Genomic DNA, 25,889 nt, shown 5'->3' on the forward strand with positions numbered 1-25,889 from the left:
CTGACTTCATCAAAAGTGCCATGAAAATTAAATCCTTCCCAAAAAAACGTGAGTAAGCACAGGGTGGAGTAATAAAAAAAAAGAAGTTGAAAAAAAAATTCCAGAAAAATACCACAGCTAAACAAGTGATTCCGAAAATAACGGCAGAATATGCAGTGGTCCACTGACATCATAGTGATGATGTCATGTCTATAAGGCGGACATCTATAGATGTGTATGTGCGTATGTGCTTGAAGGTGTGTTGGGTTTCAGGTTTTAGGTTTTTTTTTTTGTTGTTTTTTTGGCAAATGACCCCTAAGCTGCTAAAAGTCAATTAGCCACATCCATAATTCATGTGTGTCTGGCAGACTACGTGTGTTTACACTGGAATTAAAAGCCTCTGGTGTCAGCTAACCAAACTCAAAGACTACCAATATAAGTTAGAGTGTGTGTGTGTGTGTGTGTGTGTGTGTACACACACACACACACATACACAAAGAGAGAGTAAAGAATAAATTTTAGATTTGATTCTTTAAAATTAAAGAATTTTAGTGTGTTTAGCGTCAGCGTTTTGTACTGTCTGTTTTTCACAGGGCATATTTGCTTGTCCTGTTTGTTGTTGGGTGCATATTTGTCATATATTTAAAAAAAAAAAGTAAGGTAACAGCCTTAATCTAGTCACTTTACTCAGTTATTATAAAGCTAAACTAGCCCTCTATTAACATTAGCCAAAATGGGCAGAATAAAAAAATCAAACCATTTTGTTCCTCGCAAAAAATACTCAATATGAAAGCAAAAAGTGGTAAATTTATCCATCTAAATTCTGTGTTGCCAAAATGGGGAATTTGAAATGAAAAAGTTTGCGAACCATCTACAGTAGATATCGAATTCAAGTGATGCGTTCAGGGACAGTCTGAAATTGCACTTTTTCTTCATATAACTAGCGTTCCTTCTTCTGTCTGTCCATCCATGGAAACATGCAAGTCATGTGTCACCTCCAGGGACAGTCTGAAATCACATCTTTTCCTGACATTATCTGCATTCTACAGTCTCGTCCATCAAAGTCAGGTGTTGTCTTAAAAAATTAAATGACATCATTTTCTCTCACGACTGTCTGTCTCTCCGTCGATCACCTGGTCCGTCTCGGTGTGGGACGGCTGAGAAGAAGGAGGGGAGGGTTGTGGGGGTGTAGGGGGTGCGTGTGGGTGTTCCAGGAGGAGATTTTAAGATTGAGCCACATCCATCCTTCAGTCTTGTCTCACTCGGAAAGCGGACCACCTCACCATCATCATTTTATACCTCTTCATCAAGGTAACTTTTTTGTTTGCCAACAATTATGCCACACATCGATTGCCATTTTCTGTCCTTGGATATAATTTTATTGGAGGGGAGGCACCAACCTGGTTTTATGCAGTACACTGGCATAGATGTTGACAATAATACTCCAATTACATGTCTGTTTTTTTCCTTCCTCAGATGCAATGCACATCCTCACTCGGTTATTGTGCGTCACCTTACTGGAGTAGAAGTAAGTGTCTGATACATAATTTTAACATGTATAACTAACAAAATCACTTCTTTTGGATGGCGTTCCATAAAAAAAAGGTCGTTGATTTAAAAGATCAGAGTGCATCGAATTGAATCAAATTGAATCATTCCACTTTGAAATCATTGAGAAATGTATCTAATTGTCTTTTATATATCTTTGAAGGAAATGGTACATTTACGGTACTGACAAGTTCATTCAAATGTTTGTAAGATGACAACAGAAAATGTCATTGCATCATAACTTCTCAAAATCTCACTGAGTCGAACCGAATCGAATAGTTCTAATTTTAAATTGAACCAGCGTTGAATCGTTTTGCGCCCCATGCATTGAAAAACATATTGAATCATAGAGAGAGAGAGAGAGAGAGAGAGAGAGAGCGAGAGCGAGAGAGAGAGAGAGAGGTTACTAGGTGTGAGTGTGAGCGTGGATGGTTGTTCGTCTCTGTGTGCCCTGCGATTGGCTGGCAACTGGTTCAGGGTTTCCCTCGCCTACTGCCCAAAGACGGCTGGGATAGGCTCCAGCACGCCCCACACCCTTGTGAGGAAAAAGCAGTTCAGAAAATGGATGGATATATATAAAATAAACTCCCGTTATAAGGAATGGCTTGAACAAAATGCAAAATATTCAGTGATACCTTCTCCCGCAAAAATGTAATTACGCAGAAGTAATATTTTCCTAAAGGCTTTAATAATACAGTATATAAGACTGTAAATCGGATTCAATCGGTGAAACTTGTTCTCTCCTGGCAGCAGTGCTGTTTCCCGACTGGGCCTACAAGCCGGCGTGGTCGCCGGGCTCTCGTCAGGTGCAGCTGTGGCACTTCCTGCTGGAGCTGCTGGGCGGCAGCGGCGGCCAGAGCGACACCATCGGCTGGGGTGGCGAGTGGGGCGAGTTCGTCATCCACAACCCCGAGCGGCTGGCCCGGCTGTGGGGTGAGAGGAAGGGAAAGCCACACATGAACTATGACAAGCTGAGTCGGGCTCTAAGGTAAGGCAGCTACACATTTTTTTTTCATAATTAATAAGGCAACATGACATAGAAGGTTTCGTTTCCTAATGGCTCCGCCTTTTGCCGCCCAGAAATACGTGCGGCGTCACGGTGAAAATGAATCAAATCATCATGACTGTGCTGTATGATGCCATATGTAGATATTACTACAACAAGCGCATCCTGCACAAGACCAAAGGCAAGCGATTCACGTACAAGTTCAACTTCAGCAAACTCGTCTTGGTCAACTTCCACCTGCCGCCATCTTGTCACTGTCTGCCACCGTCGTGCCATCAGGTCTTCATTTTCTTTCTCTCTCTCTCTCTCTCTCTCTCTCTCTCTCTCTCTCTCTCTCTCTCTCTCTCTCTTTTTTCACTTATACACACACTTAGAAGCCCAGACAACGCATGTGAATGATGTAGAATTCAGAGACAGTGTCAGAGCTTTACTGGTGACTGTTGCACAACTTTGATATCATGCTTCCAGAAGTAGACAGATGTTTTTTAACAGCTGCTCACTGTAGTAACTGATATGACGCTTTGGCATGAAGACTCACACACATAAAAGAAAACAATTTTTGCAAATAATTTTAACCTATAGTCGCCGATGAACACCTTGGCCATCAAGATGGTCCTTCCACATCATCTTTCATGCCTCCTTCCATCCATCCTCCAGATGCTGCCAAGCCGCCCTCTTGGCTTTGCTGTCCTCCCCAGCGAGAGCGGTCTTCCGATGCAGGCATCCCGGCTTCACCTGCCACCATGCTGCCTTCCTCATCATCCTTATACTCCTCCATTTGTCCCACAGCCACCTCTTATCCAGAACCCCTCACCATTCATCACTTGGCGGGACCACCTCAGTCGTCTGAGGCTCGGGAAGCAAACTTCACGAGAGGAGGGAGGGCTTTGACACGAGCACCATAAAGTTGTACTGAATTATTTTTGTAGATTTATCACCTTTCTTCCTCCTGCAGTAAGGAGATTGCACTCACAACGTGGCGAGCTCGTGCGTGCGTGCGTGCGTGTGTGTGTGTGTGTGTGTGTGTGTGTATGAGAGAGGGCGGGAGAAGAGAGAGAGAGAGAGAGAGCGAGAGAGAGAGAGAGAGAGTCAGTAAACAAAAGTATAGCGATATTCTCTTGCTTTGTGTGTTTCGTTTTACAACAATAAATACCTGACCGCTGACGCATTCCGACGTTTTCTTTTGGTTTTGATTTGTAAGGTTTTTAAATATACCGCTCCGCCACGGCAGTGGACAGCAGCGCCTTTCACGAACACTTTTGTTGAGGGAGATATTCACCGAAGAAAGACCTTGACTGATGTTTCTTTGGCGTCGGCAAACAGCCACGATTTAATGGATTAATATAAATGAATAGTTGTTTATGATTTATACTCAAATGAGTCTTAATCATAATTTGTTTACTTAACTAGTGTCAAATTTACAAAATACATTTGGTTCGGGTTATTTGAACTCATTACACTTTTCTTACACACACAAACACACACTGACAGCAAATGCAAAATGTCCTTTATTTTACGACATTTTATTTAAATAACGATTCCTAAAAAGCAGTTTTTAAATAATATGTCCGTTGCCCCTCAAAACCATCTTCCCTTCATAGGCGATCTTTGGTGGAAGCAGCAATTTTGGCGCGGAATATTGCAAGTGTTTGTGGGTGCGACCTACAGCGCGGGAGTCTGTGTCCTTGTATGTGGATTATACGTAGACTTTTACGTTGCCTTTATAGCCACTTAACCTTTTCATTCGACGCTTCAGGGAAAAGACTGTAGACAACATGCAGCGCAGCATCGCGTAAGTGATGACGAATATTTCCTGACTGCTACTAGCTTGTTTATATGAGCAGGGCAGTGGAGTTAGCTCCTGGTTGCCTCACTTTTTAAATAGGCAATCACTGAGCCACCTGAGTGCCTTATAATATGTCTTAGTGTATTTTGAGGTTAATATGTTGATTTGGTGGGGGTTATTTTGCCTGTGGTGTCGGTATTCGTCGAGCTAACGCCGCCTCTTGTTTAAATGTGACGTCACATAACAAACGCGGAAGCGCTCCTGCACCTGCTAGGGTCCCAACCTGTAGACTGGAGGTACCTGTGTAATGTTAAATCATACATTTTCATTTAGACGTTTGCTGAGTTTCAACGTTGCGGTGCTGCGTCATAATGACATGTCATGTGTTATAATAGTTTTAAAGAAATCACAAAAGAGTTGTGTACTGAAGCAAAGTTATTGACTTTTTTTTTTTGTTCTTCTAGATCCTTTTTTCAATCAAAGGTGAAGGACAAAGATGTACAGAAGACAGCCAGTGACGAGCAAGTGAAAAAGTAAGATTTTGGAATACTGCCTTTCAGGGTGCTTTAAATTAACGTAAATTAACATAAATCAAATCAAGTATTGCACTGACAAAAACTAAAATTAGACGACTACTTATAGAGCACTTTAAAAACAAATACTGCTGTAGACAAAGTGCTGTACATGAAGTAAAAGTCAGACATATAAAATAGAACTTTTAAACAGTAAACACAAAATACACTAAAACAATGCTGAGTTGAAAGCCATACAGTACATGTATTTTAAGATGAGTTTTAAAGATGGACATGGAGCGGGGGGCTTTCCTAACATATAACAGGAGGTTATTCCAAAGAGCGGGAGCGGTAACAGAAAAAGCATGATCCCCTCTGAGCCTCCATTTTGTGATTGGTACCTCCAGTAGCATCTGGTCCGCTGATGTAGAGGTGGAGGAGCTCAGAGAGGTAAGATGGGGCAACAGCATTTCAAGATTTCAAGACCAATAAACTAATCTTAGCATCAACTCTAAAATGTACAGGGAGGCCAGAATTGGCTCCCTCCTATGAACTCCAGTTAGGAGCTGTAGTTAGTAATGTTTGTGGTGTCTTACAGGGCTGCCAGAAGCCCACTCAAGGCCCAAAACGGGGCCCACCAAGAGGACTCGCCCGTCAAGAAGGTTGCCAAACGCACTCGGCGCATTTTGGACAGCGACGACGACGATGATGAAGAAGTCGTGAATGTTGGCAAACAACAGGTCAAAGAGGACGTCTTCAAGGCAGTGTCAACAACCATGTCGCTTCCGCCGCCTCCCCCGGCCCCTGCCATTCCTTCCACACCCACCTCCTCCATGTCCCCTAGCACCCCCACCTCTGTCTCGTCTTCTGAAGGCATCAGCAAACGCAAGACGGGTAAGTAAAAGATGGAGCTACAAAAATCTCTATTATTTGATTGATTGATTGATTGATTAGAGTATTTCTTTCTCTCTCTCGCTCTGTGCTCCATTTGTATGTATGGCTTCTGCAGCGAGGAAGATGTTCCCCAAGAGGAAGCTGGACGACAGCGGCAGTGACAGTCAAAAGGAGGACGAGGCCAACACCAAGATTCCGGCGGCGGACGATAGTCAGCGGAAAAAACGAGCCCGTGTGGACGATGGCGACAGAGGTCAGTAAAGTCAACCACTGTGAAATACAACGAAAATACCGCAAACTACTCTTCTTTTGCTTACACGGAATGGAGCTAGCCGATTGGGGAAGTGTTTTCAGATCAATGTTGCCACCTATTGGCACGGAATGTGTATTGCCGCTTTAAATGGAAAAATAAGTGAACCACCTGATCTGTGTCTAAAGTTGTAATGTTTTGATGTGAAAAAAAAATTGGCTAAAATCTGCAGATTTTGCTGATTATGAAAGTGCGAATATTGGCCAATTAGATCGGCTAATATCGGCCGATTAGATCGGGTCTAGTTATCATCACACATCACAGCTCAACCGAACTCACTGCCGAAGTCACACAAAATCCACAGAAGTCTCCCGAGACTTTAAAGCAGGAAGTGCATTCAAATGCCGGGAAGAAAATAAATGTGAGTCCCGAATGGATAGCTGACCACTAAATCAAAATGCTGGGAAGCGTTCACTGTTGTCGTGAGCTTGAACGGGTTCGCCGCTATTACGACTTTGCCGCCTTTTTGTCGCCACCCTCCATTTTCCCGGGAGTGGGCCTGGGTCGCCCTCGCTCAATACGGCTGACGCAACCTCGCTTTGTGCGCAGACGAGTTTGCTGAGGAAGAAAGAGACGACAGCGAGGCAGCGACGGAGCAAGTGAGGACGCCGGATAAAGACAGAGAGAATGCGGAAGAGATTGAAAAAAAGCTGGAGGAAGAGGAGGAAGACAAGAATGACGACAAGGCCGCAAAAGAGGAAGCCAAGAAAGCTCATATCAGCAGCTTCTTTGGTCAGTGCACCTGAAAATGCCATTCAGATATCGTTGTCATGTTGCATAACAACAAGGTTTATTTTTAGCTCCCAGAAAGGCTGCAGTGAAGACGGAGAAAAAGAGCGAAAGAGAGAAGAAGACAGGAATGACGACTTCGACTTCCTCCATGAAGGAGGACAGCAAAGATGCCAAAAGGTACGCTAACAGGAAATGACGGCTAACAGGAAGTGACAGCTAGCAGCAAGTGAGAGCTAACATAAATTGACAGCGGACAAGTAATGACAGCAAACAGGAAGTGACAGATAATAGGAAGTGATGTAGCTGGAAGTGATGGCTAACAGGAAGCCACAGCTAGCAGAAGGTAGATTTCATTTTTGTGATTTTTTTTGTTTTCCCCCAACAGTGAGTCGACGGAAACGGACTACAACCCATCCAGACCCAACTACCACCCACTCGAGCATGCCTGCTGGAAGGAGGGACAAAAGTTGGTCTTTAACACACATGAGAACTTTTTACGAACCCACTTTTTAGCCGCCCGTCCCCTTGTTGCTTCTACGTCAGTTTTTTACATCTGTATCCACTTTGAGTCGCCCGCTATTTGCCCGCGCATCTGCTTTCACCCACTTAATCCCTCCATTTTTGACCAACTTTTCTACTTTTTATTCAACTGCTTTTTACCCAGCTGTTCACTCTTTACTCTGACTTACTCGCCTTATACTTACTCCTCACCCACCCTTTTTTTTTTTTTTTTTTTTGCTCTTCCACTTGAATTTTTTGCAAGTCATGTGTGTTCTTAAGTGTGACCTGGTTTTCCTCCAGGGTGCCTTACCTGGCGCTGGCTCGCACCTTTGAGAAGATCGAAGAGGACTCTGGCAGGTGAGAGCGCAAGACGGTGGCAGGAACTATACGGATGGATGAATATGTGCTAAGAAGCTCTCAGTGAGGAAGAATTGTTTGGATGTATTCAAGCTTTGGCCATGTGTTTCTGTGCTTTTCATTTTTATTTATTTTTTTTAATGAACTGATTAAGTCTGTGACCAGTGTAAAAAAAAAAAAAGTGTACATTGAAGGGGATCTGTAAGTGAAACCTGCTGCCTTTCAAAACATTGCAAAGATGCTTTCACAGACGGGGGACGTTTTGACCGCTTTCCATGTGGGACTTAAATCCGCCGCAGACAGACAAATCTTGTTAGCCGCATTGCCGTGTTTGAAGCCTCAAATTTTTTTATTTTTTTCCCCTTCTCTTTTCTTCTACCAGACTGAGAAACATCGAGACTCTGGCCAACCTGTTCCGCTCAGTGCTGCTGCTTTCTCCAGGTAAACGCCCCCTTTGTTGTGGCGCTGGCGGCTGGCGGCTGGCGGCTGCTACCTGCAAAGCGCTGTGAAATGAATCTTCTTTTCTTGTATGTTTGGGTTTGTGTGTGGGCGAGATGGTCTCACTGCATTAATCGGCACCACATACTACATCATGCACAAGCAATATTATACACTTTGTGTGGAAACCTTGTGGAAGATGTTTTACTCTTTGTAATACGTCTGTGTGTGCTTGCGTGTGTGTGTGTGTGTGTGTGTGTGTGTGTGTGTGTGTGTGTAGACGACCTGCTGTGCTGCGTCTACTTGTGTCTAAACCAGTTGGGACCTGCCTACCTCGGCGTGGAGCTTGGCATTGGAGAGACGGTGCTGATGAAAGCTGTTGCGCAGGCCACGGGTAACATGGGGACACACACACACACACACACACACACACACACACACGCAGTCTTGCACAGCATACTCTCACATTTACTCTCACACACACATCCTCACACACACATCCTCACGCACATTCAGGTACTTTCTCTTAGACGCGTATACATTCATCACACATCAACACATCACTCTCATAAATACACATTCTCACATAAACACATTTTCACACGCATAAAATTTAATGACACACTGTCTCTTGCAAATTTATACATGCGCACACACTCACATTTCACATTCATACAGTACACATTCTCACATTCACTCTCACACATGCTTTTTCATACAGATATGCCCAATAAATTCATCCAAACTTGCTCTCTCACTTACATTTACACACACACACCTACTCATTCTCACACACTTACACCCATGATTGTGTGTGTTATTCACCCCACCGCTTCTCTGTGGTTGCTAGGGCGACAGCTGGACAAGATCAAGGCAGAGGCTCAGGAGCGCGGGGACCTTGGTCTGGTGGCCGAGAGCTCCCGCAGCAACCAGCGCACCATGTTCAGGCCGGCCAGCCTGACGGTGGGCGGCGTCTTCAAGAAGCTCAAGGAGATCGCAAGCATGAGCGGCAATTCGGTGAGATGACAGAGCAAGCTTAGCTTTAGCATAAATGCTGAAAAACAAGTGCTATCGGATTGCGAGTCAAAATTTTTCTGTTGCGACTCATTGTCAAACAATGAATAGCAAAGCTAAGAATCATAGCTTTTTAGGTCTTTTCAATAAGAGATCTGTGCAGACCGTCCCATAACGCTTTGCTGGACGTATGTACTTTCACGTGCTTGTGTCACCCACACGCGGCTGCTCCTTATGCCACACCAGCTAGCTTGTAATGAGCTTTCGCTGGTGTGGCTAAAACACACCGAGGAGTCGCTGCTAAGCCAGTCATCATGGTGGAAAATATGCAACAGTTCAAGTATTGTTCTTACAAAGGGATGACGAGTTGTCATTTACCAAAGACCGAGAGCCCTAAAATTGACATGTAGTCGTGAAACACCAGAATTAAGTGCTTCGGAGATTCGAGTACACTTCATACTTAAGTCTAGTCGGGACCGCATTAAAACAAAGCGATCCAACTTTTAACACCACAATATCAGCCAATTTCATTTCTTTTATGAATAGTTGTCTGCTGCGCATTTTTGACATCAAGGTGCGTATCAGAAAAAACGTCTTTTCCGAATAACTGTCCATTCTACTGACTGATTGGTTACGTTGGCATTGTGCCTGGAGAAGAAAACAGCCTTTCTGAGTAACTGTTCACTGTAGCGACTGATGCGCAACGTTTGACTTCACAATTCACGGAAGAAGATAGTTGCTTTGAACCTCAGTCTGATGTAGTTGACTGATGTGCAACGTTTGACATCAAGTCTCATGCGGCAACCACTTTTCGGTTGATAAACACGCCCTCGAGCAATGAGCACCCTCTCCTCTCCTTTTTCGGTGGAGTTTGTTTCTTTCCTTTGACCTCAAGTCTTTGCTGCTCGTTCCTGAATGTTAATGCCGTCCCTCTGCCGCCGCAGGCCATGAATAAGAAGATCGACATCATCAAAGGACTCTTTGTGGCCTGCCGCTTCTCCGAGGCCCGCTACATCGTCAGGTAACGGGAGGAGCGTCGCCACTTGAGCCCAGACCGATTTGTCGACTCCTAATCGGCTGCGATTAATTGACAGGTCATTAGCCGGGAAGCTGCGGATCGGATTGGCCGAGCAGAGTGTCCTGTCGGCGTTAAGTCAAGCCGTGTGCCTCACTACACCCCAGAAAGGTACGCTTGCTTGGTTGTGGTGTAAAATATGTGCAGCGGTGACGACGGTGAACAGTACTTTCGTCAACCATCTTTATCATAATGACTGTTTTCCACTCACAACTACTAACCAGTAGGTGGGAGTGTATAGGATGCCCAGTGTTGTGACTGATGTGTGCACCTGTCACATCAAGGTTGATGCATCGAGAAGAAAACCTTTTTTTTCCAATCCATCTTCCTACTTTAGGAGACGTAATTAGCTTTTTTTCCCCCCTTAAGCTTATGTAAGAATCATCGAGTGTGATGTCAGGACGCCTTTTTGGAGAAGTCAATCATCCAGAGAGTCGTCCCCCTTATCGTCGGATGAAACACAAGTTCCATTTTCCTCTCGGCTGCTCCACTTGATGTACTTTTTTTTTTTTCTGGTGTTGGGGGGGGTGGTCGAATTGTGTTACCCATGCGGCACTTAAATAATGCACCCTCCGAGGTCAGAAAGGGGCCATGTTTGATTTAAAGAGCGCGTATAAATATGATTAAATATCCTTTATCAGAGTCACTGAAGAATTTGAAAACATCTCCTTTTCCTGCTTCGAAGTCCCCCAAACACTCGAGAATGTGATGATTAGGAATTAGGAACATGTAATTTTTTTTTTTTTTTTTTTTAACTCATTGCTGACGGGCTTCGTCTTCTCAACAGATGCTATCTCTCTCTCACACACACACACACACACACACACACACACACACACACACTCACACACAGCCAATTAATTTGTTTTAACGCCAAGCGAATTAGCATTCAGAACTCATTCGCCAGCGCTTTAATAAGAGCCAATTAGACCCAGGGCTCAGTGGGTAGATTTGCATTGATCTGCAGCCCGCGCCGGAAATGTTACGCTTAATATTTGATATTTATTTGTTTATTTTCCAGCTGAAGCGTTATCTAATCAGGCAGGTTAATATGTGAGCGCTACATCCCCGCCGTAATGCAATATGCTTTGGAATAGCCTATGATTAATGCAGGTGCTGTTCCACTCCTGTCCCACATGGGGGCGCTAATGTACCTTTGACTCTGTTTGCCAACTTTTTAATGAAATAAGATAAAACAAGCTAAACAAAAAAAAAACGTCTGTGCATAGATGTAAAGTGTTTTTGTCCTCTGTGGTTACGGATGAGTAATATTGAAATCCACGGTTGTCCTCTGTGGTTACTGATGAGTAGTATTGAAATCCACGGCTCATACCCATTGAAATAAAACCCCTTTAAAAAATTATATTCCACTCTAGTGACTGATGCACAATTTGGGCGTAAAGACTCAACACATAGGAAACAATTTTTTTTTTTTTTTTTTTTTAGTCCACTGTAGTGACTGATTCAAAGTGTTTGATATCAGAACAAGAATATTGCTTGTTTCAATGACTTGTTACGCACTGTCGTCCCAAGACTTTTGCCCATTTCCCATACATGCCTGCCAATATAATCCCTGTGTGGTATTGGGAGGTGGCTCGTTAAATCACAAATGGACCCCGCAGTTCTTGTAAACAAAACGAGGGGTAAACCATAAAACAGACCACTGATGCCACCCTGGTGCGTTATACAATCTGCCAACCATGTCGACACACAAGCCTGTTTGGCTCACAAAAAAATGGACACCGAGTGATGTGTTTTGTTCCAGGTACCTCTCCTGCCGTGATGGACGCCGGGAAAGGGATGACTGCCGAGAGCAGGCGTGCTTGGATCGAAGAGAAGAATCTTATTTTGAAACAGACTTACTGGTAAGCACAGCTGACTTTGCGGTTCGTAAAAAACAATAAATAAATAAACAAAAACAAAAAAATCAGGATATCTTGTCACTTTCATATTTTCAGTTTTTTCTAGGTGAAAAATAAAACGGAATATGTTTTCAATAAAAGTGGCAAGATCTTATCAGGTCATCATTTTAAAAAAAGTAAACAAAAAGTAGCAGTAATTCTAAACTGCTATTTAAACACACACGGCACAGCAACACAGAGAGCAAACATTACTCACAGACAATCTCCTCCACCACTCTTACAGGTAGATGAACACATTTTGATGTTACTTTCACAGTATTGCATTTTTTTTTTCTCACGACAATCTTTTAAGAATCAAAAAATATTTTTTCCACCAAAATCCATTTGTCAGTATGTGGTATAAGCCCATAAAAACGATCGAACGAAAAATCTGCCAAGTTGCAGGGCCTCAACGATGAACCGCAACATAGCGGAGAACACTATATTTCGAACGTTCTCCTTGTGTTTATTACCCCCGTAATTTCCACCTTCCCCCCCTTTTTGTTTTTGTACAGTGAGATGCCCAACTACGACATCCTCATCCCCGTTCTTCTTAAAGAAGGCATCGACAAGCTGCCCGATCACTGCAAACTCACCCCAGGTAAATAACCAATCGAGGGGCTGCAAAGATAATGCAAGTGTTTATTGATCTGTTTTCTGGAGGCCAACTGATAATGATAAACAATTATTCCTGATTACACAACCCGATAAGGATCTGCTATGTAAAAGGAACTGTAAGCATCTCTAAGCGGTGCTTATTGATTTTACGGAAGCCATTTTGCTATGAAGCAGCCATCTTAGGGTCAGTTTGGGGTTTTTCAAAGACAAACTCCTCTTTTAGAGGCAGCTTCACCTATCAGTGAGTTTAATTCAATTTAATAGCAGCATCTATCGTGAGTAGACCCACAAAAAAGTTTGAACGCATGATCAAAAATTTTTGGAGAACCCATGACCAAAAACACACATGAAATCTGCCATTTTGTCATAAAGCGGCCATTGTAGACATTTCCAGTGGTCCTTCAAATACAAATTCTTCCCTGAGGGCAGTTTCACTGTGCACAATTCCATGTAAAAGCAAAGTCTATCATGAATAGACCAACCAAAAAGTCTCAGGAACCAATGCCCGTAAAGACACCGGAAGTCTGCCATTTTATTTTGGTCATTTCCATGAGTCCTTTGAAGGAATTCTTATCGAAAATGACCATGAACTCTTTCCCGTCCTTCTCCTTTCCTCCTGCACCCCTCTTCACCTGCACCTCCGTGTGGCAGGCGTACCCCTGAGGCCCATGCTGGCGCACCCCACTAAGGGAGTCGGGGAGGTGATGAAACGCTTCGACGAGGCGGCGTTCACCTGCGAGTACAAATATGATGGCGAGCGCGCGCAAGTGAGTTTCATTTGTGTGATTGTGAAGTGCTTTACATACACACGCACACAAACACAGTCTTCACTGGAGTAGGGTGTTCTCTACTGCGCACCTATTCTTTCAAGATAAACATTAGCGCTGCTGTACCCTTGGGCTTGCTGGCAGAAAAAGCGCAGCGCTTCTAAAGGAAGGATGATGAAGAGGAGCTTTTATTTTCGATTGAAGAAAGGCGAGAGAGAGACATAAGAGAGGAAGAAGCAAACATGTAAGACACAACAGGAGGCCTCTGCATAAAGAGACGCAGATTGTAATGCAAGCCCATCCAGCTTGGTGCGTTAATTCCGGACAGTCATGCCTGTAAAGAGGCTTTGATCTGGTCTCCATCCAAAACTCAATGCCTTTTGCAGTTGTTGTTTCACGTAATGGCCAGCAGGGGAACTCCTGATACATTTCTTTCTCGCACTCTTATACTCGCTCACTTGGAGTGTGTGTGTGTGTGTGTGTGTGTGTGTGTGTGTGTGTGTGTGTGTGTGTGGGGTGAATAACAACAGTAGCCACCCATCAAATCAGTCAAGTGAGCGATTGTCTGCATATTTGGTGGGTTCATTCGTCAACGTCGACGCTCATTGATCAGCGTGCAAGGAGAAAAGGGCAGTAATTGAGACACCGAGTCGACATCTGCAGCGTTGGTCAGTGTTGACGCGTCGGTCTGCAGGATTGATGTGTGCGCCATGAACCGATAATGTGTTTTAGCTCATACAGGTGATTGTTTTTGTTTTTTTTTTTGTTTTTGTTTTTTTGCCGGTCCTGTACGAATTGTCCTGTAGTGCCAATCATACATTTCATTTTTATTAAGCACTTTTTGACCTATTCAAAGGCACTTTGAGGTTTTGTTTTTGTTTTGATTGATCTTGGTATTTTTTTTCAATATAAAATACCCTTTTTTTAATGATAAATATACACTCACACACGCATACATACATTTATATTTACCAATACAATTATAATGGCCATGAGTTATTCATGGATGTATTCAGTTCAACAATTTAATAAATAGTTATTCAAGTTTTTTTTACATACAATATTTATCTTGTGTATTTTTCTTTATTTCCTGTTTTCATTTGTTTTAAATAACAAATAATTTAACTCTCAGGTTGACGAGAGTCCAAGTTTTGGCTCACGATGGCAGAAGGGGTGGAATTGAACAAAATGTCACATCCCAGTTGTACGGTTATCTCTAACGGTTCGCTATCCCCTATTTGTATTCATCGGAGCGACCACCACTCACAACAATGGCAGAGTAGTCGCTTCTGTCTTTTGTGTTGACTTTTCATGTAGTGTACACACCAGCTCCAGATTATTTCTACTTGTACGCCTCTTGAGCAGATCAGCCGCTGCTACGGATGCCAGCATGTGGCCAAACAAAAAACGTCGAATCTCGCAGCAATTAGGCTCCTCTCTCGGCACAGGAGAGTGAGGGAAAACAGACGGCCCAAAGCTGGCAAATGAGCTGAAATGTCTTTTGGACGAGCCGAGTTTAAATGTCTGGAATGTTTGAGGCACTTTCCATCCCCGGCAGCATCTGTTTCCTCGGCGACTTTGCCTGCCGTTGTCGTTTTGTTCCAGAGCTAAACTGCAGTTTGACGTCTCGGGCACAGCCGTTTCGAGCGGCACGTAAGCAAGTCATCATGTGAGTGACAATGTCCCTAAATGAAACATATGGGTGCAGATTTAGGAGAGGTGTAATTAAATTTTGTCGCGCATCACAAGAAAATGTTGACTAAATTATAAACCTGTGCATAGGAAGTTATGTTTGTATCTGAATTTAATTGTGCACTTTTTGATATTCTAACCTTGCCTTTCTGTCATTGGAAAGTGTTCCTTCAAATTGTAATGCAAATTCAGCAGTGATGTAAGTCTGTGCTAGATTGAGCTGGAGCGCTTTTAATTGTTGTTTTAAACAAACTGGAAGAAAAACCCACATGCTAACAGCTGCCCAATGGCTTCAACTCACGTCGAGTAATTCAACAAAGGCAGATTGGTGTAACAGCCAGCCACTGCTACCCTCGAATTCTCTGACACACACATCACTCACCAGGCCAGGCCTTTTCAAGCCATCCACACACAGAAGTCACAGATACTACAGTAGAACATCAGGCCAAACCAATTTTTTTGTGAATAATTGATTGACACCCGATTCAAAAGATATCTATGTCTAAATCTCTGGCTGTTAATATTAACATGGAAAATCCTACTGAGGATGTTACGTAGTGTAATCTTAGGAGCCATATTTCATTCAAAACCTGAATTTGTTCAATATATCAGTGTAAATAAAAATATGGCTGCGGGCTGTGCTTTTTGAAGTGTACACTTTTGAAATGTCTTGTTGTGTCATTTTAATAACCAGCCAGCCATTTATTTATAATGCTACTGCCTTATTTGGGTCGGGAATGAGACTTTGTCAGTTCGTGTTGATCGTTATTCCTATTTTAGCTGATGAAGTATTTTCGGAGGTTCTTTTGTCACTGTCATAATTATTTAAACCTTGGTAAAGGTCTACGATGCTACGTTCTTTGAAATGTCAGGATCCTGGCCATTTTATTGACGTAGCCAGGAAAATGTTCCTTTACATTTTATTGAGTCATCGTTGAGCTGAATCCACATTTTCACTGCTGGTGTTTTGCTTTGTTGGACAGATTCACATCCTGGAGAGCGGCGAGGTTCGGATATTCAGCCGCAACCAGGAGGACAACACCACCAAGTACCCTGACGTCATCTCTCGTATCCCCAAGGTAAAAGCATGTCAAAATGTCGCAAAATATTATCAATGCGGCAGGTGGATCATTGCTCCCTTCACGTTACGCCCACTTGCTGTGTTGAAATATTTAGACTGATATGGATTTTTTTTAAGCTAATGCAGATTCTAATATTTTGCAGAATAAAATTCTGATTAGTTTAAAACATATACCTTCATTGGCCGGCCAATTAACCGGTTGCGCCCAAATTTCGACTTTTCCGTTTAAAATAATCACTTCACTTGTTTGAGTGAACTACATGATGCCGCCATCGTGACAAGAGGGAGCAACGACACAGCGTAACCTCCTGGATGGAGAGTTTCACACAGAGATTTTGCCTAAATACTGTAATCTTTGAAACCTGAAATACACCACAAACCATCATGCCCAAACCACTTTAATGCACAAGTAATTTCAAACCAATTTTTAATATATATATATATATATATAATATATATATATATAAAACATTGCCCTGCAAGGGGAAGTCAAGTTGGCAAATGTGTTTGCAATAAAATGTTTAGTATGTTCACAGAGTGCCCCCCACTAGTCTAAGCATGGTAGCCTGATCAAAAATCTGTTTGCGGAATAAGAATTAACAAAATGATTCCATCTTTTTGAGAGGGAAGAAATTTCATCTGTGCTGTATGTTGCACATAAAGCGCATTTGACAATAAAGTTGTACTTGATATTAGGAGGCTGCTGCTGTCGACTATAACTGACCTCTAAGTGTTAGACCTCTAAGAGGGCAATAACTGCTCAATATGTGGCGATGGTGAGCTGTATTTTTCATGCACTTTGTATTTGCGGAGTATCTTATTTTGAAAAAACGTTTAAACGTTACCATGGTGACCGGAGACCATTGCGGACACATTGGACATTCCCCGTGTCAGGCTTCGTGTTTATTATTATGTTTAGAAAATACCACAGTTTTCATACAGGTCATATCATATTATTTTGTTGTATTTATTCGGCCTTAAAGGTTCCCTGGCAATATTGTCTGACGTTAAAACGGTCTGTGGGGCAAAAAAGGTTGGGAACCGCTGCTCTCGATGCTCTATTTTCTAAAAATACATGGATTGCATATGACTATGTTTTGTTGGGCACTTTCTATATACAGGACATAATAATGTGAGTGACACCAACTCAATGGACTGCTAATTAAAAAAAAAAACAACCTACCTCCACCTAAAGTTCTTCCTAGTCCAACTGTCAGCCTTTTTGCTTAGTCTGGAGCTGCCATTTGGTGTTTGTCACTTGGATGTTTAAGCTGACAATCGCAAGATGATCCACTGGACCAGCACGGCGAGTCGGCCCGATGTTAACCGAGAGTGAGCGCTCGTTTCTTTGGCGCCCACTGAGCCCCCCGGCTCCTGTCTAGTCAGGAACTGCAATTAAATAGCAAATGAGGCTACATGGGTTTATTAGAGCCGTTCTCATTCACGCTTGTTGGCACGCAGCTGTTACTGAAATGTCACTCGTATATCTGCGGGCCCGTGCTTTAATTGCGTTAAAATATTTAATTGAGTTACTCGCACGATTGCGTCACTCAGTAGAGGTTGTTTGTTTGTTGTGCCGTGTAGTTGCCCTCATTCACAGCGCGGCGAAGCTTCGCCAAGTGACGTGAGTGTCTGCTTCCTGTTCAGGTTGAAGGTTGGACAGAAAAGGCTTCCCGATGTGCGCGGCACAACCTTCGAAGCAAGTTTTCATGTTGTCAGCTTTGGATGAAAGTCCAGTTTGACTATGACTGAGATGTATGAAATTCAAATGAATATTTCCAATTAAGAAAGACTGTAAATCTAAAACGTCCATTCCGGACACTCCACATCATGAACAGCAATTACATTTAGAGAGCATAACGATAGCATTACATGCAAATAGAGTGCGAAATTAATACAAACGTCTAATGAGGCGGATAAAGTTCAAGGGGCGCCATTTTCTAGCATTCTCTTGAATTCAGCAACAGCGTTTCTTGCCACCACTTGGAACTTACTGTCGTACTGTGTAAAAAGTGGCCAAGAGGCAGCGGCTTTTCTTAATAACTCGAGATATAAAACAAGCCTCCCGGTCTGTTTGGCACCACATTTTGGGACACCATTGGTGTACCATCCTGGCAAAGGTCAGGCCTTCAAAATAAAAAAGCGTGCCAGTATAATAGAAGTTTCACTACACATTCTTTGGCCCCAGCAGTTCAATCCAAACTATTTTGCGCTTGTGCTTTTAAGTGTGACTTTTAAGTAAGCCATGACATGTGGTACAACTGTCACTTAATACTGCATGCTTTTATTTTGTCTCACTTTGGACACTTCTTACACAATTTACGAAATGCTTCAGATAATCACACATCAATTATTGTGATTTTTTTTTTTTTTTTTTTTTTTAAATGTTTCGATGAGGACAATCCTAGAAAAACATCATACAAAAAAAAAAAAATGGATGTAGCACACTTAAATAAACACTTAAGTGCCCGACTGGACAAAGTGCATATTGGCGTGGTCTTGTTGCCTAGGAGTGCCTTCTTTCATCCTCCAAACCTGCTAGCTTGTCTGTTTTTTTTTTTTTTTTTTTTTAATGAAACCACTTCCTCTCACCCATGTCATGCCTCTCATCCTTCTTGGGGGTGGGGGGAGGCTTTGATACATTCTTGTCACCTTTTTTCCTTTCTGGCTTCTCGCCTCTGGTGCCTTCACTCTCACACATTCCTTTTATTCAATTTTTGGACTGTCTTCTCACTTTTTTTTTTTGGTGTTTCTAGGGCTGTCGGCGTCTTTTTATCACCTTTGCACAGCTTCTTTTTCTCCTCTCTGCGCACCTCGATGCACATCCGGATGTTTGGCCTTCTTCTCGTTCTTCTCCCAGTTTGTTTTTTATCGCCGCCTCTCCTCTCAGACCGGTGACACTTCACTTAACTCCGATGGTGTGGAATGCATTGCGAGTGATTTACTGTTTTTGTCCCTCGCTAGATTTGCGCGGGGGGGTGGGGGTGGGGAATGGACAGTCAGTCAATCATGTGAACAGGGATTTGGAATTAGCATTGGGTTGTCACGGCGACGCGGCCGCACAATGAATGTCTGGAGTAAGGCAGCTTCCGGCGAGACGGCGCTTTGCATTTCAATGAGTCCAAAGTGGCACTGTGTTAATACAGATGCATTAGCCGCTCGTTAGGGCCGACTCCGACTTAAAAAGTGGCTGATCACAAGTGGTTACGTCTGATGCGCCGTGATGAGACGGGTGGCAAAGTAATCGTCGGACTGACGCCGTGTTGAAGAATGCGCCTATGTGGAGTCCATTTCAAGTGAGGTATCATCAACCCCCACCTCTCCTGTTGCTCTTCATGACTTAACCTACTCTGAACTCCTGTTTTTAAATATTCCTTTAGTGGCTGTTCTCCAAATAAGATGCACAGTAGGCTTGCTTCAAGCTGTTTATTTGCCACTCCCAGTTGAAGTTGACTGTAAAACTGGGTAGCTTGAGGCCATGACCTTTAGCAGAATCTGACACATAAAACGCAGGGTCAAACATTGGATATTTAAGCACCAAAAATGTTCAACCAAACCATATATTGGTAATTTCCACCAACAAAAGTCTGCTAGTTGGATGCTAACATATAATGTGAAACTCCATAGACGGCCTAGCGGGTATTAGCATGATGTGGTAACTCCATCGTGATCGCAAATTCGCCTCATCATTTAACAAGTGGTGAACGATTTGTGAGACACGTTATACAAACGTACACCACAACCAGACGCCAGTGTGGAACGAATTTAACTTTTAACGATTGTTGGCCCTGACGGAGGAAAATCACAACAGAACATCAAAGGATTATTGCACAGGTTTTTGAGGAGAATCTGGACTTCACTGACTTTGATCAGAAAGTAGGAAAGTGCAAAATTTCGGGCCTGGCTCGGCCGCAACGTGTGTTGACCACACACATCCAGCGGAAATATTGAACAGTTTTAATATTTACGCTTTCCAACCCAGTTATAATGTCTGTGTCTTTACGCTACCACGCCCGTAACCACTGAGGATTGCAAACTAGCAAGCCGTCTCGTCTCATCCAATTTCAGTTTATTCGAGCAAAAATTCCAACTTGTTCCAAGTTGTCTGGCATTTTAATTAGTGGACAGAGTTGGATTAAAACCAAAAAATCGAATTCATTAGGAGCTTTGTAATAAATCACATATTCAGCAACTAGACATTTAAGTCTTTATAAAATCCGTTCAAGGCCTGTAGGTGTCGGTAGCACGCTTCCAACCTGTTTATACTGCGTGTCTGTGTGTGCGAGCGTGTGTGCACACAGTTAGTGTTCACGTTATGAACTGTATATTGTGTGTTTTGTTTGCGTGTGTTTAGAAGTGAAGACCAATGTTCTTCAATTTTATGAATTTAAATCTGTCCTTTTGCCCACCCCCCCAAAAAATCAATGTGGCCAGGGTGGTGCCTCTGTTTGATATGGATTGTGAGGAAAGATCTAGACTCCTCTTGTTAGCTTTTCACCTTAGCCACACATAAAATGTACTTTTGGCTTCAGTTTTGGCGTTCCTTGGCAGGTGAAGAAAGACTCGGTGGTCTCCTGCGTGCTGGATTCTGAGGCGGTGGCGTGGGATCGCGAGAAGAAACAGATCCAGCCGTTCCAGGTCCTCACCACACGCAAGAGAAAGGTACGAATAAGAGGAAGGTTGTTAAACGTGTGGAGGCGCTTTAAAACTAGCGTACTCAAACTTATTTTCCAAGGACCGCTCATATTCCTAACACCAAATAAACACAACTACCATGTCTACCTTTGAATGACTTATTATATGACATAAAATAAATAGTGAAATTCTCCGAAGAATTCATTCCCCCAAAAGGCGTGTTTGTAATTGTGCATCGATGCGACAAGACGGCGGCAAAGCATTTAAAACAGTGAGAATCTTGTAGCATCAGCCCACATAATCCACCTTCTAGCATAATCCACAACCATGTTACATAGTCGACTGTATTCAGCCATTAAAGTCCAGGGGTGTCAAACTCATTATTGTCGCGGGCCACATTGAAGTGACCGTATTTCTTGGAGGGCCGTTAGGATTGTGGAATCATTTAAAGAAGTCAGGAATCATGGTTGATTCTACGATTGTTGAAGTGACTGTAAATGAGGGGTCTGGTAACGAGAAAATGCTGACAATATCTCACTTATTTATTACAATATGAGAAGTTGAAATTTTGGTCCAGATTTTAGCAAGCATAATAGAAGTTGACATGTTTGATTTGCTTTGGCGGGCCACATAAAATGATGTGGCGGGCCAGTTCTGGCCCCCGGGCCTTGAGTTTGTTATCAGTTAAAATCTTGAACACATACGAAGCAACTCGACATGAGGCTCATCGAGTAATAGCCAGCTTACCAACCTGAAGAGCACAAACTGACATGGCATCACGCAGACAAATTTGCACAAATTAAAAACAAAACAAAAGCAATGTAAACAGCAAAAAAAAAAAAAAAAAGAACAATAATAAAAGGATAGAAATAATGACCTCGCGCACACATAACTGGATCATTTGCATTTGAAAAGCGGTGGGCCGATAAAGTAGAGGAAGTGGTGGTGAGGAGGTGGAGGGAGGACGGCTTGATGGAGTGAGATGATCCAATAGCAGGAGGAAAAGATTGATCGGGATGCGTCAAAGGGACGCAATGGAAAGAGGGGTGAAGATGAGATGGCGCAGGGAGAGGCTTTGTGTGATTGCAAATGCCAGCCTGGCTTTTTTTCACTTTTGATCCGAATAATAGCGCTCACACGGCACACAAATCACATGACTGCGGCGGAGGACGCGTCCTCTGTCGTCTCTCTCCTCTCGTTCCCTGATGCTGACATGGGCACAGATGAAGAAAAGGGCAGGACGGATGAGGAGCTGGCGCTAATGGAAGAACGTCAAGATGAACGTAGCCGTTGTGCTTTGATTCTCAGGGACGCCTCAACCTCCTCGGTAGACTCACCGTGAGTTGTAATGACCTTCTGATGCACAAATGCAGTCACGCCCTTCACATACAGTTGGCGCTGTTGTCGTTGCCAGCCAAGTAAGAGGGAAAATGGTGTAAATAGCTGACAACAGTGTTGTGTGCATTCCTTACCTGTAGGTGGCACTCTCTTTGGGTTATGTTTGTGCGTGGGCCTTAGTCACGATAGATTTTGTAAAAAATTAAGGCCTTAAATGCCATTTAAAAAAAAAAAAGCATTACGCATCAATGAAAACAGTATTGGTGGGCTGCCGGTTAGCAGTTAGCGCCGAGCTAGGTTGCTACAGCTCTCAAAGGAGTCCTTATGGACACTCCGAGATCCCTTTGAGTGAAGCAAAGTCACTTGCTCTTTTGACTACACACACACACACACACACACACACACACACACACACACACACACACACACACACACACACACACAGTGAGTGATTGACATGCCTCCAGACTAAAAAAGGATGAGCGCAAATAGATCACCGTTGTTGGAGGCTGGGAACGAATAGGCAGGAGTCCAGGAGTTGCTTTGTGTTCCATTTAATTTGCTCATAGTTCGAAAAGGAAAAAAAAATCTGCTGTGGCTGTCCAACATGAAACGCTAATGCAACATTATCTCAACAAAAATCTGACTCAAATGTTTCACTCTCCTTATAAGTGGATATCTTTTTAACTTAAAATAACTACCGGTACAATGAAATGACAGTATCACTGAACTAAAAGAACACAGCCATATTTTTATTAGGTAAACACATTGGTCCATTTTTATGTTAACTATCAAGGGTGTGTAAAATTTGATAAAACTCTATATTTTATTGTACGTTTAGAAGAGATGAATCAAAAGTTAATTATGGAAATCCCATCCATGATTCACCAGCTGCAGTGGCTGATGAGCCAAAATAAAAAAAAAAAAATCATAATCATGTCTATCCCTGGTTGCAATTGACACTCACATCTTTCAAGCTCAAGAAAAATTCTCTTGTAGATAGATGTGTGCCATTTTTACCTCTGCCATTGTGTACTGTTGAAACGTTTTCATGCGTGCACTTTTTCCTGAGCGGAGGTGCGAAAAATGCACCACTGATTTCTGTGAAATTATTCGCTGCCTTTAATGAGGGGAGAAGACAGTTATGAGACGCTTTTTATCAGACGCTGCAGTCTTTTTAGCACATCTGATGTGACGAATAGTTTATCGTCTGTCCGCGTGAATGTTTTAATTATCGTATGCCAGGCTGCGAAAAGGTAATAACGTGACGAGAACAAATTGAAAATGAATGGTAGACGTTCTTTCGGAGTATTCCAAGGTTGGGCAATTTAGTTTGTGAATAAGACGAGTGTCGCAGACTATTTGCATGCCTTTTTGTTAAGGGAAACTGCATTAATCGTGTGTGTGCGTGTGCGTGCGTGCGCGTTTGTGCGTCTGTTCCTGCAGGATGTGGATGCAGCCGACATCAAAGTCCAAGTGTGTGTGTACGCCTTTGATCTCCTCTACCTCAATGGAGAGGTAATCATTACACTACAGCTTCAGGTTGTCACATTTACATGGTATATGTCGGTGACGATTTTATATGGATAGAGAGAGTGAGAGAGAGAGAGATCTCAAGGAGCTCAAGGAGCTCTGGGCTGTGGACCTCTTAAGACCACACAGTTGTTGGGTTTGTAAGTTTGTTGTTGCAATTAAGACATAAAACAACTTCTTTCGTCTCCTTTTTTCCCCCCCCAAAAAAAAGGTATCCATAAGATAATCAATCGTTAAACGGAATCGATAACGGTATCAGAATTGTAAAAATTTGATCAATTCTCATCCCTAAACGCAAGTCAAGTTAACCAATCAATGATAGCAGGAACACGCAGGTGCAAGCCAAATAAACGGTTACCCGAGGCATAAAAAATATATACTTTTTTTTAATTAAGGCTTCCAAATTACTCATACTCGTTTCACCCCATTAGCATTAGAATGTAGTCAATTACTCAAACCGAATCTCAGTCGTTGCATCCTGCAGTTTGTACAATGAGGCACTCTTTTCCTTTTTATGCTGTCGTTTCCTCCATGGTGATCAATTTCAAAATAATTCCGAATAACTCTTCAGCAGGTCACAGCTGCCGCGACTTTGCAGCGTGTGCGTGTGCACATTTACATGTGTGGGGGAGGTTAGTTGCTTGTGTAGTTTTTCGGGTTTGTGTACTTGTTTGGGGCGGGGCGTTTGAGTGACACGGGTCGTGTGTGTGTGTGTGTGTGTGTGTGTGTGTGTGTGTGTGTGTGTGTGTGTGTGTGTGTGTGTGTGAATGAGATTGTGTCACACAACCTGTGTGTTTGTGCCTCCCCTCCAAATAAGACACACAATAGGCCAGCAGATTCCCAAAAGTTGTCGCCGGCAAAATGCAAATCAGCAGACGTAGTTGTGTTCCTCCCCCGCCAGTGGACCGAAACAAATTAGCTAATTAAAACAGTGATGGCTAATTTGTGCCATTGCGTGGCCTAACACAGCTATAACTTTTCTGATGCTACATTATTTACTCGGCGTTACTCTGCCGCCGCCACCGTTTTGTTTGCATCCGGCACACTGCAGTGGCTCCTCCTCTATAAAACGGATGCTATTGAGTCTGCTTATTCCGCTTGCTTAATACGTTTCTGGCCCTTTACAACCGAAGATAACGTGTTGTGAAAAAAAGACTACTGGCTTTTCTCAATTCATGGCTGCCTCTTGAGCCTCTTTAACACAAGTTTTTTTCAGAAAACCAGTCAGTCGGTGCTCTCCTCGTACATCTGTCTCACCGTGCAATGTGGGTCATTGTAGTGTTGTGCCAACAGCTCAATTTTGTATCCGTACCTTTCTCTCAAGATGGGTGTGTGTGTATGCGTGTGCGTGTGTGTGTGTGAGAGACTGACTGCAACCAAAGTTGACTGCATCTTTGTCAGTGCAAGGCTGCAAGCAAAGTGGAAAAGATACACTTTTGCCATTTTTTGTTAAGGGAAACAACATTAAACGTGTGTGCATGTTGGGGGGGTAGTCTCTTGTGCGACAGCCACTGTGTCGGCGTCGGGAGCTCCTGCGAGAGTCCTTTGCCGAAGCGGAAGGAGAGTTTGTATTTGCCCGATTCATCGACTCGGACAACACGGAGACCATCGCAGAGTTCCTGGAGCAGTCTGTCCGAGGTTTCCATTTATTTGTGTGTCAGTTTGTGTGATGCCTCACACACCCTGACAACTTTGTGTGTGTGTGTGTGTGTGTGTGTGTGTGTGTGTGTGTGTGCGTGTGCGTGTGTGTGTGTGCGCGCAGGCTCGTGCGAAGGCTTGATGGTGAAGACTCTGGAGAAGGACGCCACCTATGAAATCGCCAAACGCTCCCATAACTGGCTCAAGGTGAGCACGCCCTCCGTTCACAAGCCTTAACGGTCCAGAAGGTGACTGCTTTTACAAGGGACCCATAATAGCCATCCAGTGAATGCGGGTCAGGAGTCCTGCAGTGCTTCTTTCCCTTGGGAAAAAAATAGAACCAAAATTCTGCTCGAGTAGTCAGTTGCCACAAAATTCAATGGCCATGTCTGCAATGGAAAGGCGCACAAAAAGCTTGAAGGACTGTGGACGAAAACTATCCCCAGTTCCGCCATGTTGCTCCCAAAATGCACTTGTTGGCCATTTTTAGTGGTCTTCTGTCAAATTTGTCACATTGGCAACAGTACATTGCAA

General features: G+C 43.2%; 2 protein-coding genes across 4 annotated transcripts in view; both read left to right on the plus strand.

The window, feature by feature from the left end:
- The first annotated feature begins 525 nt into the window (after window positions 1-525).
- LOC109529492 (ETS translocation variant 3-like protein) lies at window positions 526-3,567 on the plus strand. Of its 3 annotated transcripts, XM_019892873.1 has the most exons (5): window positions 526-1,290; window positions 1,456-1,507; window positions 2,278-2,515; window positions 2,608-2,812; window positions 3,191-3,567. In XM_019892873.1, exons 2-5 carry the CDS (start codon window positions 1,456-1,458, stop codon window positions 3,422-3,424), a joined length of 729 nt encoding a protein of 242 aa, XP_019748432.1. In that variant the 5' UTR covers window positions 526-1,290; the 3' UTR covers window positions 3,425-3,567. The 3 variants fall into 3 exon arrangements, with proteins under 3 accessions (XP_019748432.1, XP_019748431.1, XP_019748433.1); XM_019892872.1 differs by lacking the exon at window positions 526-1,290 and having other exon boundaries at window positions 1,302-1,507; XM_019892874.1 differs by lacking the exon at window positions 526-1,290 and having other exon boundaries at window positions 1,302-1,507; window positions 2,677-2,812.
- Window positions 3,568-4,133: 566 nt separating this feature from the next.
- lig1 (ligase I, DNA, ATP-dependent) overlaps window positions 4,134-25,889 on the plus strand; it is a 35,973-nt gene continuing 14,217 nt past the window's right edge. The window contains exons 1-20 of the mRNA XM_019892869.1: window positions 4,134-4,325; window positions 4,784-4,852; window positions 5,430-5,725; window positions 5,841-5,978; window positions 6,585-6,767; window positions 6,836-6,944; window positions 7,153-7,233; window positions 7,569-7,625; window positions 8,008-8,066; window positions 8,344-8,457; window positions 8,914-9,080; window positions 10,022-10,098; window positions 10,172-10,263; window positions 11,918-12,017; window positions 12,569-12,654; window positions 13,323-13,438; window positions 16,114-16,209; window positions 20,763-20,873; window positions 23,631-23,702; window positions 25,211-25,355. Of these exons, the coding sequence (XP_019748428.1) occupies window positions 4,309-4,325; window positions 4,784-4,852; window positions 5,430-5,725; window positions 5,841-5,978; window positions 6,585-6,767; window positions 6,836-6,944; window positions 7,153-7,233; window positions 7,569-7,625; window positions 8,008-8,066; window positions 8,344-8,457; window positions 8,914-9,080; window positions 10,022-10,098; window positions 10,172-10,263; window positions 11,918-12,017; window positions 12,569-12,654; window positions 13,323-13,438; window positions 16,114-16,209; window positions 20,763-20,873; window positions 23,631-23,702; window positions 25,211-25,355 (2,185 nt within the window). The 5' untranslated portion in view covers window positions 4,134-4,308. The remainder of the gene's footprint in view (window positions 4,326-4,783; window positions 4,853-5,429; window positions 5,726-5,840; window positions 5,979-6,584; window positions 6,768-6,835; window positions 6,945-7,152; window positions 7,234-7,568; window positions 7,626-8,007; window positions 8,067-8,343; window positions 8,458-8,913; window positions 9,081-10,021; window positions 10,099-10,171; window positions 10,264-11,917; window positions 12,018-12,568; window positions 12,655-13,322; window positions 13,439-16,113; window positions 16,210-20,762; window positions 20,874-23,630; window positions 23,703-25,210; window positions 25,356-25,889) is intronic.

This window comes from Hippocampus comes, unplaced genomic scaffold (assembly GCF_001891065.2).
Source record: "Hippocampus comes isolate QL1 unplaced genomic scaffold, H_comes_QL1_v1.1 scaffold255, whole genome shotgun sequence".
NCBI classification, from domain to species: Eukaryota; Metazoa; Chordata; class Actinopteri; order Syngnathiformes; family Syngnathidae; genus Hippocampus; species Hippocampus comes.

Coding starts and splice junctions, on each gene's coding strand:
- LOC109529492 (XM_019892872.1), top strand. CDS start 1,432: ATGTCTGTTTTTTTCCTTCCTCAGATGCAATGCACATCCTCACTCGGT. Junction 1,508..2,277: donor GTCACCTTACTGGAGTAGAA/GTAAGTGTCTGA, acceptor CTCTCCTGGCAG/CAGTGCTGTTTCCCGACTGG. Junction 2,813..3,190: donor TGCCACCGTCGTGCCATCAG/GTCTTCATTTTC, acceptor TCCATCCTCCAG/ATGCTGCCAAGCCGCCCTCT.